Source organism: Papio anubis, chromosome 16 (genome assembly GCF_008728515.1).
Source record: "Papio anubis isolate 15944 chromosome 16, Panubis1.0, whole genome shotgun sequence".
Taxonomy (NCBI): Eukaryota; Metazoa; Chordata; class Mammalia; order Primates; family Cercopithecidae; genus Papio; species Papio anubis.
In genome coordinates this window covers 21,217,273-21,230,109 of record NC_044991.1, presented here as the reverse complement: position 1 = coordinate 21,230,109, position 12,837 = coordinate 21,217,273, and the positions used below count along the sequence as shown (strand labels likewise).

Here is a 12,837-nt window from a genome sequence, read left to right as displayed (position 1 = left end):
GAGAAACTCTGTCTCAAAAATAAATAAATAAATAAATAAATACAGGCTGGACACGGTGGCTCATGCCTGTAATCCCCGCACCATGGGAGGCCGAGGCGAGAGGTTCACTTGAGATTAGGAGTTTGAGACCAGCCTGGGCAGCATGGTAAAACCCCATCTCTACTTAAAAAAAAAAAAAAAAAGCAAAAATTAGCCAGAGCATGCAGTGGGGCAAGACTGCACCATTGTAGTCCCAGCTTGAGTCGGGAGAGCTGAAGCAGTCTCAAAAAAAAAAAAGAAAAAAGAAAAAGGAAAAGAAAAGAAAATCAATTAATGTAATATACTACCTTAAAGAATGAAGGGGAGCTGGGCACGATGGCTTGCACCTGTATTCCCAGGTATGTGGGAGGCTGAAGCAGGAGAATCGCTTGAACCTGGGAGACAGAGGTTGCAGTGAGCCAAGACTGCACCACTGCACTCCAGCTTGAGTGACACAGTGAGAGTCTGTCTCAAAAAAAAAAAAAAAGAAAAGAAAAGAAAATCGATTAATGTAATACACTACCTTAAAGAATGAAGGGGAGCTGGGCACAGTGGCTTGCACCTGTATTCCCAGGTATGTGGGAGGCTGAGGTAGGAGAATCGCTTGAGCCCTGGAGTTCAAGGCTGCAGTAAGCTCTGATTGCGCCACTGTACTCCAGCCTGGGTGACAGAGCAAAACCCTGTATCTAAAACAAAAAACAAAAAACCAATGGTGAAAGGCTGAAAGCTTTTCCCCTAAGATCAGGAACAAGACAGAGATGCCCACTTCCACAATTGTATTCAACACAGTACTGGCAGTCCTAGCCAGAGAAATTAGGCAAGAAAAAGAAAAGGCATCCAAATTGGAAAGGAAGAAATAGAACTATCTCTATTTGTAAATGACATTATCACATATATAGAAAATCCCAAATAATCCACAATAAACTTTATTTATTTATTTATTTATTTTGAGACTTTTTCCCTAAGACTGGAGTGAAGTTGTGTGATCATAGCTCACTGTAGCCTCTAACTTCTGGGCTCATGTGATCCTCCTGCCTTAGCCTCTTGAGTAGCTGGGACTACAGTTATGTGCCACTACACCTGGCTAATTTTTAAATCTTATTTTAGTATAGACAGGGCTTCACTATATTACCCAGACTGGCAGAAAAGTTTGTTTTAATTACTAGAGTTAATAAATGAATTCAGTAAAGCAGCAGGGGACAAAGTCAGCACACAAAGAACAATTGTACGTCTACTCACCAATGAACTATCAGAAAAAGAAATTAAGAAAACAATTCTATTTATAATAGTACCAAAAGAATAAAATACCTAGGGATAAATTTAACCAAGGAGGCAAAATACACACTAAGTTGCATTTAAATAGGACAGTGAATGTAAAAATAGGACAGTGAATGTAAAAATGTGATTAGCACAAAATAGATGCTTAATGCCTATTCTCATCAGAGACACCGCTGAACACCATAGAAAGGAGAGTTGGCTACACTGACAGGGACGAAGTTCCTTTGGAAGTCTGGCAGCCCTGCTCCCTCCTAGGGATAGGGTTTTGCTTAGCTTTGCGGAGTGATCAGCAAGAACACCCTCAAGTTTATGAAAAGGGTCTGTGGAGTTATTTGCAAAGAAAATAGTAAGGGGTAAGCTGGGAAGAAAATAAGGGAGAGACTAGAAGACACCGATAAATCAGGAATGTGGATGGCAGCTTTAAAAAGGCAAGGAATAGGCCTGACATGGTGGGTTCACGCCTGTAATCCTAGCACTTTGAGAGGCCGAGGTGGAAAGATTGCTTGAGGCCAGGAATTCAAGACTAGCCTGAGCAACATAGTGAGACTTTGTCTCTACAAAAGAAAAAAAAAAAAAAGTTTTAAAAACACTGTCAAGGAAAAAAAACAAAAAAGAAACAAAGGCGAGCAACACAGGCTGAGTCCCAGGTACAAGAGAGCGACAGATGGGCTGCGGTCTGCGATATGCCCCAGAATATAATCTGCCAAAAGTCCATGGACAATTCCAGCTGAGGAGGAAGCTTCTAGGTCTTCCCACGCCAGTCCCTCTCCCCCTAATCTGCCCACCCTGGGCATGAATGGCTAAGTAGCCCACAGAGGAGGGACTGACCGGGCTTCTCGCTTGTTTTAAAATCCTCCTTAAAGCCAAGGGATTCTTTTGTTCAGCCTGCTTCTCTGGAAAGGGAAAATCTCTTCTGGAGGGTGACAGGCTCTGATATCCCCTGTCTAAGCAGCAAAGCCTCTTCCCAGCCCTCACAAGCCCTCTTTGAAATCTTGTCCTGGCTTCTGGAGATGAGCTTTTGTGCTGAGTCAGTTTGGCTGCCTTCCAGCCAAGAACAAAGAAGTGCAGGCTGCAATGCGGGGGCTATTAAAGAAACTATTTTTAGGCTCTATTTCAATCTTATTCAGCACAGGCGGTGAGACACAAGGCCTGAAGGTGGACAGACCAGGGGGATGCCACCTGGGAAAAAGTCCCAGGCAAGTAGGTCAGGGAAAAGACAAGGAGATCTCGCTATGTGGAGAGAAAGAAGCACCTCGCCGGGCACGGTGGCTCACACCTGTAATCCCAGCACTTTGGGAGGCCGAGGCAGGTGAATTACGAGGTAAGGAGATTGACACCATCCTGGCTAACATGGTGAAACCCCATCTCTACTAAAAATATAAAAAATTAGCCAGGCATGGTGATGGGCGCCTGTAATCTCAGCTACTCAGAAGGCTGAGGCAGGAGAATTGCGTGAACCTGGGAGGCGGAGGTTGCAGTGAGCCAATATCGTGCCACTGCACTCCAGCCTGGGCAACAGAGCGAGACTCCATCTCAAAAAAAAAAAAAAAAAAAAAAAGCACCCAGATGCTCATGCTGCTATCCAAGGTGCAGAAGACTGGAGAAGAAAGAGAGCTGCTCAGAGAATCTGGCCCTGTAGAGTCATCAAGAAAAATGAGGAAAGCGAAGGGAAGGGAAGGGAAGAAAGTACAGTGTCTTCCATAAAGAGACCAGGGCAGTCTATACCTGGGAATCTTGGTTAAAAATACACTTCCTGGCTGGGCGGGGTGGCTCACGCCTGTAATCCCAGCACTTTGGGAGGCCAAGGTGGGTGGATCACCTGAGGTCAGGAGTTTGAGACCAGCCTGGCCAACACGGTGAAACCCTGTCTCTACTAAAAATACAAAATTAGCCACACACTTGTAATCCCAGCTCTTGGGAGGCTGAGGCAGGAGAATCACTTGAACCCAGGAGGTGGAGGTTGCAGTGAGCTGACATCGTGCCACTGCACTCCAGCCTGGGCGACAGAGCAAGGCTCAAAAAATAAAAATAAAAAAAATACACTTCCTTGGCGCATCTCAGGTCAACTGAGTCAGAATATTTGGAATGAGACTTGAGTGTCTGTGTTTCTCATCAGGTGCTGGGATGGGTGACTCCCACACGGGCTGAAGTTCGAGGACCTCTGAGCTAGAGAGTACCTGCCTTTGGAATTCAAAGGACTGATGTGGACTGACGGTAGTGGTGGTGATTTATCAGCCATCGAAGGTATCATTCTCTTCTCCTCGCTAGGCTCAGGTTTCTTCTTTTTTTCCAAATGGGGACTCACTATATTACCCAGGCTGGTCTTGAACTCCTGGGCTCAAGCAATTCTCCTGCCTCAGCTTTCTGAATGGCTTGGATTATAGGCACAAGCCACCATGCCCAGCAAGGCTTAGGTTTTCATCCGTAAAATGAAGGGCCCTGGTAGGGGAAGGAATTTATTACTTAGCTCTTCCTCTGAAAATCCTTATCCCTGGGATACTCAGTGATCGGCAGAGAGACCTGGAGGAATAGCTTTTATACTGTAGGTCTGCATTATCCAAAGAAAAAAAGTAAAAGTCCACTTGGGGGAATATGCTTATGATGGGGACCAAGCTTAACAGCATGTCGTGGAGGGACAAAAAGTTCCATCAGGACATCACAAAAAATAAAATGTGTTTCCTCTTGGAGTTAGCAAACTTTATCTCTGCAACTACGTACTAATTCTCAAAAATTTTTACATTTCTACATCTTTTTTTTTCCCCCAAAATGGAGTCTTGCTCTGTTGTCCAGGCTGGAGTGCAGTGGCACAATCTCAGCTCAGTGCAACCTCCGCCTCGGGGATTCAAGCAATTCTCCTGCCTCAGCCTCCCGAGTAGTTGGGATTACAGGTGTGCACCACCATGCCCAGCTAATTTTTGTATTTTTAGTAGATGGGGTTTCACCATGTTGACCAGGCTGGTCTTGAACTCCTGACCTCAGGTCATCTGCCCACTGCATCCCAAAGTGCTGATATTACAGGTGTGAGCCACTGCGCCCGGCCCATCTTATTTTTTAAAATGAATAAAGAATGGAGTACTGATGGTGGGGGTCAAGATACACTTTTTGACAAAACTGTCCAAGAATAGTCTATGCCATCCTTTACTTTGACTTGCAGTATTATAAACGAGGTAATTTTATGAACATTTTAAAGGTTGTTACCTATCTTCCCAAGACTTCTCTTAATCCTTTGAGAATCAAACCATTATATTTTGAGGCACTTTTGTCATTACCATAAAGACTCTACTCAGGCCAGGCGTGGTGGCTCATGTCTATAATTCTAGCACTTTGGGAGGCCTAGGTGGGAAGATCATTTGAGCCCAGGAGTTTGAGACCAGCCTGGGAAAACTACTGGGATCCCGCCTCTACAAAAAATTTAAAAATTAGCCAGGCATGGTGACACACGCCTGTGGTCCCAGCTACTTGGGAGGCTGAGGCAGGAGGATCACTTGAGTCCAGGAGAGGTTGAGGCTGCAGTGAGCTGTGTTCATGCCACTGCACTCCAGCCTGGACAACAGAGCAAGACCCTGTCTCAATTTAAAAAAATATATATTTTCCTCAAATGTTACCTGGTCTCACTGTCCTGTATCTCTGTATGTGATTGATTCTCCAACACCACTCTCGCCAACTCCATGAAATCCTGTAAGACTTAGAATTACTCTCTGTGAAGTACAGTTGATCTCTGAACAACAGTTTGGACTCTGTGGGTCTTTATATGCAGATTTCTTTTTTTTATTTTTATTTTTTAGAGATAGGGTCTTGCATTGTTTCCCAGGCTAGAGTACAGTACAGGCACAATGAATAGCTCACTATGACCTTGACTCCTGGACTCGAGTCATCTGCCCACCTCAGCCTTCTGAGCAACTGGGACTATTGGTGGATACCACCACACCTGGCTAATTTTTAAATTTTTTGTAGACAGGGTCTCACTACGTTGTTCAGGCTGGACCTGAACTGCTAGCCTCAAGGGATCCTCCTGCCTTAGCCTCCCAAAGTACTAGGATTACAGTCATGAGCCCCTGCACAGATTTTGTTCAATAAAATAACAGTGGTGCCTGCCTCTGCCTCCACCTCCTCCACCTTTTCTGCCTCTGCCATCCTTGAGACACCAAGACCAACCCCTCCTCTTCCTTAGACTATTCAACCCTGAGACAGGATGTGAAGACCTTTATGGTGATCCACTTCCACTTACTAGTAGATATATATTTCCTTCCTTATGGCTTTCTTATTTTTTTATTTTTGAGACGGAGTCTTACTCTGTTGCCCAAGCTCGAGCACAGTAGCGTGATCTTGGCTTACTGCAACCTCTGCCTCATAGGTTCAAGTAATTCTGCTTCAGCCTCTTGAGTAGCTGGGACTACAGGCATGCACCACCACGCTTGGCTAATTTTCGTGTTTTTAGCAGAGACAGGGTTTCACCATGTTGGCCAGGCTGGTCTCAAACTCCTGACCTCAAGTGATCCACCCGTCTCGGCCTCCTAAAGCGCTGAGATTACAGACTTGAGTCACTTCGCCCAGGCTCCCTTACGACTTTCCTAATAACATTTTCTTTCCTCTAGTTTACTCTATTACAAGAATACAGTGTACAAGATACAAAATATATATTGAAAATACGTACTATGTTAGCAGTAAGTAACTACTAATAGCATATTACTGGTCAACAGCAGGCTATTAGTTTTTAGGGAGTCAAAAGTTATACACAGATTTTTCAACTGTGCAGGGCAGGGGGTGTTACGGTGCCCCTAATCCCTGAGTTGTTCAAGGATCAACTGAATTTGTCTTCTGTTTACATTGCACTGTCAGGCATTTATAACAGCCAACTATCAGAGACAATTTGTCCATCGGCAACCCTGACAGGGATAATGGGAAGAGCAGGTGGGGCGGGAACAGCTTTTGCTTTTTGTGCTCTGCTGCCTTTGGCTTCTCCTACCACCTCTTAACAGCAGGAACCTGGGATAATAAATACCAAGATCATGAGGACCTCACTCCCCAAAGCAGAAATAGGGTGTGCGTAGACAAGAGGTGAGCATCTCTCTGCAGAATTGGAATCTTTTTCCACTCTGCTTTTCTTGGCTGCTGAGAAAAAGTCTCTCTACAAATGCTTTTTCACACTGCGCCACAGCTCCCACCTGCCCTTCCAGACTGCAAAGCCACCCAGCAAGGAACCACAGACAAAGGCCACTGGTCAGGTGACGCTTTTTAATCGGCTGGTGTCTTTAGAGAATATCAAGAGTCACATGTGGGCCACAGCAGAAAGCAGAAGCCCAGTACTCAGGGTGAGGCCTTGGGGGAAACAACAGGCTGGGCGGGAGGTCAGCGATGGCTGAAGAATCCCTGAGGATGGTTGTATTTAAATGGCTTCATCCTGCTGGGACCCCTAGAGAAATAGGAGAACGGAGTAGTTAGTAACACACCTTCCAGGCTGATAAAATAAATTATGGTTCATTCACACAAGGGAAAAAAAAAAAAGAGGCAGAGTTATATGACACAGAATGTTGCGAGAAAAGCATACAGCAGAACAACATATAAGGTGAGATACTATTTTTGTAAAAATGTCTTTTTGTGCTTGCTAATGAGTGAACACAAACTTGGAAAGGCCCTCACTGACAGTGGCACTTCAGAGACATAGCTTTGGGCGCCCTCACTTTTTAGGATTGTTCCTTTTTTTTTTTTTTTTTTTTGAGATGGAGTCTCTGTATCGCTCAGGCTGGAATGCAGTGGCACGATCTCAGCTCACTGCAACCCCTGCCTCCTGGGTTCAAGGGATTTTCGTGCCTCAGCCTCCCAAGTAGCTGGGATTACAGGCATGCACCACCACGCCTGGGTTTAGGTTGAGGTTTAGTTTAGGTTTCGCCATGTTGGCCAGGCTGGTGGAACTCCTGGCCTCAGGTCTCTTGCTGCCCATGCCAGCACTCTGCATCCTGGCCGGAGAGCCTTGCCTCTCACATCTACCAGCCATAGAGTTAACTGGATCTGAGTCACTGAAGGAGCACCTTCTCAGAATGTGGACAGAGGAGCTCAGCCTGGAGACACAACAAAGCCCTTCAAGAATGGGGTCCTTTGGCCGGGAGGCGGAGGTTGCAGTGAGCCGAGATCATGCTACTACACTCCAGCCTGGGTGACAGAGTGAGACTCCGTCTCAAAAAAAAAAAAGAAAAAGAAAAAGAAATGGGTCCTTTGGGAACCATTGGAGAAGTGGAAATAAATGCCGGCCATGTGAGTTCCCACCCTGGAAATGTGTTAAAGTGGGCTGGGCAGGTGGGAAGAGCTGAGGTCTCACACAAGCCCTCTAGGGAGAGCAAGTCCTAGAAGGTGCCAGCATCTGGCCACCAGCTCCGCCTCCCAGCAGCCACTCAGAGCTGGAACTCGTTATTATGAGACAACACAATGAACCAGGCCAGTGGAGGTGTCAGATGAGGTGAGAGGATGCTGGGACTGCTTCTAGGGGCTGGAACTGGCTGTCCGAGAACAAGGTGAGGGAGAGGTAAGGCACTGTTTAGACTGACAGGGAACAAGGAGGGATGTCCTGATTAGAAACTGATTAGAAACAGATTATCACTCTTCTACCCAAACACTGCTCCTCCCCAACCTCACTCAGAAGGGAAGGGATGCCTGAGCAGTGAAATCTGCAGTTCTGAAACTGACTCTTAAAAGAACATGAGTTAGGGAATGAAAGGGAAATAAAAGACCCAAAACGAAAGAGAAAGGAAAAGTAGCTGGAAGTGCCATGAGCCCAGACACTCTGAGTACCAAGCTGTCAGGAACTGCTGGCATTTTCCAAGTCCCAGTCTTGTGCCAGGAAGCTTTACATGAATTACTTCTGAAGCATCATGAGCTAGAAGGTATTACTTCCAACACTTCACTCTTCAGAAAATGGCAGTCGGGCGCAATGGCTCACGCCTGTAATCCCAGCACTTTGGGAGGCTGAGGCAAGCTGATCACTTCAACCTAGGAGTTTGAGACCAGCCTGGCTAATATGGTGAAACCTCATCTCTATAAAAACATTTAAAAATTAGTTGGGTGTGGCAGTGCCTGCCTGTGGTCCCAGCTACTAGGGAGGCTGAGGCGGGAGGATCGTTTAAGCCCTGGAGATCAAGACTGCAAGGCTGCAGTGGGCTATGATCGTGCTGTTGCACTCCAGTCTGGGCAAGAGAGTAAGACCCTGTCTCAAAGAAAAGAAAAGAAAAGAAAAAAAAAAGTGGGGGGAGGGCTCAGAGCTAAGCAGAAGTGACTCTTCTAAGGTCAGCAGCAAAACAGAGATCTGCACTCCTCTGTCTTACTTCGAGGCTGGTTCCTTCTGTGCCACCTGACTGCCTAAGCTGCGGTTCTCACTGACAGGACAGTACCCTAGAAAGACCACAGCAGACTCCCTGGGTACAGGCGAGCATGCACACAGTTTAAAAAGCTTATTTGGACAGCAAAAAGCAAACAAACTCTATTGTTTTCCACGGAAAGTATAGAAAATAAAGTTCAGCCAAATCCTCTTGGCCTATACCTGGCATTGTTTATGTGGTTGGGTGACACACCTTCAGGAGGTGTTGGTGAAAAACAGGTGGACCAGGGTGACAGGCACAGGCTTGAAGGGGAAGTTTCAGGAAGAAGCAAGCTCTCCCCAGAAAATGTGGCTCTGATCTCTGCCCCACATCACTGTGAGAAGTCACCAGAGCCCCAGACCTCCCCTCACCTGAAGAGCCGCAGACACATCTTCTCCTGGGGAAATTCCTTGGGCCCCTCCACACTGTCGTCATGGCTCTCGGTCTCCAGGTAAACATCCAGCAGCACACACAGCCGCTGCAGCTGGTTGGTCAACAGCTGGTGGCTGGGCCAAGGGCCACACAGCTCCTTGTAGCACACATTGACTTCACCCTCCATGGCCTGTGTGGTGGGAAAGCCAGCATCTCAGCACTACCTTCCTGCGTTTGGGGGACCACAATGGCCGGGCTTCCATTCCTGGATGGGCCTGAGGGCTGATGCCTCTGTAGGAGCTGGGCCATCAGATCAAGCTAGACTGGCTTGTCCTGAGGCCCCCTCATCAAGGCAATGAGGTCTTCCTAATTTTGACCCGTAACTTTCCCTGCCTCGTATACCCACAGCCAGGAAAACAGAGGTGTGCAGGGAAGGAGTCTCAAAATAAGACCTAAGTCAGAGGCCGGGCACGGTGGCTCAAGCCTGTAATCCCAGCACTTTGGGAGGCCGAGGCGGGTGGATCACGAGGTCAGGAGATCGAGACCATCCTGGCTAACATGGTGAAACCCCGTCTCTACTAAAAATACAAAAAACTAGCCGGGCGTGGTGGCGGGCGCCTGTAGTCCCAGCTACTCGGAGGCTGAGGCGGGAGAATGGCGTGAACCCGGGAGGTGGAGCTTGCAGTGAGCCGAGATCGCGCCACCGCACTCCAGCCTGGGCGACAGAGCGAGACTCCGTCTCAAAAAAAAAAAAAAAAAAAAAAGACCTAAGTCAGAAGATGTTGGTTAAAAACGTGTTCCATGGCACGTTTGATTTAGTAGCTGCCACAGGCTGCTACTTAACAGCTGCAACGCTGATTAACAGCTACAATGCTGATTAACAGGTACAACGATGTCATTCTTCATGTCATTCCAGTGCTTCTATAATGCTTCAGAGCTTATTCACATTTTTTTATAGGAGCCCAAGCCAATAATCTTTCAAGTAGGTATTTCTTCTTACTCTCTAAATGGGGAAACCTGCGAACCCCAAGGTAGGCAAGTAGGTCTGGGCTCTTTCCTCTATTACACCACACAAGCTCCAGCAAATTCTGCAAATCCTGGCACAACCTTCTGTTTTGGGAATTAAGGCAGCCACCTCCCCCGGGAGCTTTACCTGCTCCTCCCGTCATCCCCAGCTGGGTCTTACCCGAATGTTGTCATCATTGCTGTTGGTTTTCTCCCCTTTCCAGTTCAAACAGAGCTGGAAAACAGGTGGGATGGAGGAGTAGCCAGGATTCAACACCACAGCGGCCTGCAGTTTGGCTGGGAAGAGAGGAGAGAGGAGGAAAGCTCAGTTCTAAGACCCAGCTTACCAGCCATGGCAGCCTCCCCACTGCACCCCTGAGGCCAGCTCAGATGTCTCCTATTAATCTGAATGCTGCAGAGCACATTCTGGTACCAACTGTTCTAAAATGTCCTAAGTAGAATTGCCAGCTTGCAGAATGTGAGGTCCTATAATTGGTCTCTCCAAGGACTTTGACATATTTACTGTGCCACAAAGCTGTGGACTCCCCAGAGTCTGGTCCACCTTAGCTTTCCCCATGTGTTCTATTTGCTACTTTGATAGAAGTTTAATTGTCATTTCTTTATTTGCCAGCAAGCTAAGGATTTCTCCATGTGAAAGCTTACTATCTAATTTTTCAACAATATTGTGTATCAACTGTTACATCAAATACATTTTCTCTATTTTCATTTGATTTTTACATACTTTGTTACACAAAATTCTTTATACTAGCCAACATGTAGAGAGTCCTTACTGTATCCCAGGCACTGTGGTAAACCCTCTAGACACATTTTATTTCATCCTAACAGTAATTCTATGAGTTAGGTACTATTATCATCATCTTCATTTTACACATAAAGAAACAGGCTCTGACAGAAACTTCTCTACCATCAAATAATTGGAAAGTAGCAGTGCTGAGTTTAACCAGAACTGGCTGATACCAAAGCTGTGTTCATAATTATTAAACAAAATATTTGTGTTTTGAACATACTCATTTTTTCTCTGGTGAAAGCCTTTGCCTTTTTCAACAGGAGGATATTGACGTTCTCAAGTGGGATAGGTTTGCCACTTCTTTTTAGTTATTTTTTGCAGGGGAGAGTTTAACTCTCTGACCACTAGTTATTCAAGTAACAGAGGAGAGGAGAGGAGAGGTTAACATAATTCTTCCCTAACAGTCAGAATATTAACTAAAAAGTTGTGGCCAGGCGTGGTGGCTCACGCCTATAATCCCAGCACTGTGGGAGGCCGAGGCGGGTGGATCACAAGGTCAGGAGATCGAGACCATACTGGCTAACATGGTGAAATCCTGTCTCTACTAAAAATACAAAAAATTAGCCAAGTGTGGTGGCAGGTGACTGTAGTCCCAGTTACTCAGGAGGCTGAGGCAGGAGAATGGCGTGAACCCGGGCGGTGGAGCTTGCAGTGAGCCGAGATTACGCCACTGCACTCCAGCCTGGGTGACAGAGCAAGACTCCGTCTCAAAAAAAAAAAAAGTGTGTGGTGGGGAAAGGATGGAAAGCAAATGTTTAAAATCCAAATAGTGGTCACATATTAGGAGAAAGGGAATAAAGTGGGATAGGGAGGCCTCAACCGTATCTGAAATAATTCAGCTTCTTCAGAATGTTTTTTTAGAAGACATGAAGAATAGAAAGAGAAGCAAGTGGGGTAGTGAGGACAGAAACTCTGATACCAAAGAGTTCAACTTTCCTTACAGTTCTGGAACTGTCTTAGAACTACAGACAACTTCCTCAGCTCAGCACCAAGTCTTGGGGGTGTCAGATCCCACAGGCAGTGCCAGGCTTGCCGCGCCTTGGGTGGGACAACAGCAAAACAGCCGAAACACAGCATCCCAGGACTTCAGCAGGGAACCCTGGCAGAGTTGGATGCCAGAAGAGGTGTGAAGAATCAGAGCTTTCAATGCCTCTGAAGTGAGAACAGGGACTGCAGAAGAGGGAGGGAGGCCCTGTGACCCTGCCCTTTACAACCTGAGAGTGACCCCTCAGCCCTGCTACGAAGAGGGAGAAAGAGGAGATGTCTGGTGTAGAGAGCAGTGAAGGAAAGAGCAAAGAGCTCAGGCTCAGCGCTCAGACTGGGCTTGTAACTAAGCCCGAATTTCCTCCCCAGTAAAATGGAAATGATAGCACCACCCCTAGGACTGTAGTGAGGGTTCAGTGAGACAGAGCGTGTGTGTGACTGTGTTGCAGAATGAGTCCTTGCTGAACAGGCTCTCACGATCATTATTATCTGTTAAGTCCTTGCAGCAGGATTCCAGGATCTTCTGCTTTCTTTGGGCAACCCCCAAGAGTGTTTGATTCTTGGCAGCGCCCTTTGTCTAGAACCCCTGTAATCACCAGAGCAATTACCTGTGCCCCTTTCGATGAGTGCCATGTAGTAGAGATTGGTGTCCCCAGCCAGTCCCGCATCCACAATGTCTTTGGTGAAATGCAGCTCCTAGAAGAGGTACCACAGACAAGAAGTGAACTACTGGCTCCTCTAGTTAAATCCCCTGCCCTTCCAATCAGGTGGCAGGAGCTGGAAGGTGACATGGTCCTGCATTCCTCAGGACAGTAAGGGTAACTTTTCACTCCTTCACCTACCATGTAATCCTCATGGGCAACTGTCACCCATTTCACCAGGCGAGAGACAACCTTGGCAGGGAAGAGGTACTGGCAATCACTGGTAACTGGCACAATGCCATGTTCTAAAAGAGAGCAAGACAGGTGACGTCACAGGTAGAAATCAGGTGCCACAGATGGGTAACTGGCATCCTCCTGGGGC

The 12,837-nt window shown here is 46.7% G+C and overlaps 1 protein-coding gene across 5 annotated transcripts in view; it reads right to left on the bottom strand.

Moving 5' to 3' along the window:
- Positions 1-6,517: 6,517 nt before the first annotated feature.
- THOC5 (THO complex 5) overlaps positions 6,518-12,837 on the bottom strand; it is a 41,785-nt gene continuing 35,465 nt past the window's right edge. For all 5 annotated transcript variants that reach the window (XM_009217052.2, XM_009217055.2, XM_009217053.2 and 2 more), the window contains 5 exons: positions 12,657-12,760; positions 12,423-12,510; positions 10,204-10,319; positions 9,017-9,207; positions 6,518-6,709 (listed from right to left, as the gene is read on the bottom strand). In XM_009217052.2, the coding sequence (XP_009215316.1) occupies positions 6,646-6,709; positions 9,017-9,207; positions 10,204-10,319; positions 12,423-12,510; positions 12,657-12,760 (563 nt within the window). In that variant the 3' untranslated portion in view covers positions 6,518-6,645. The remainder of the gene's footprint in view (positions 6,710-9,016; positions 9,208-10,203; positions 10,320-12,422; positions 12,511-12,656; positions 12,761-12,837) is intronic.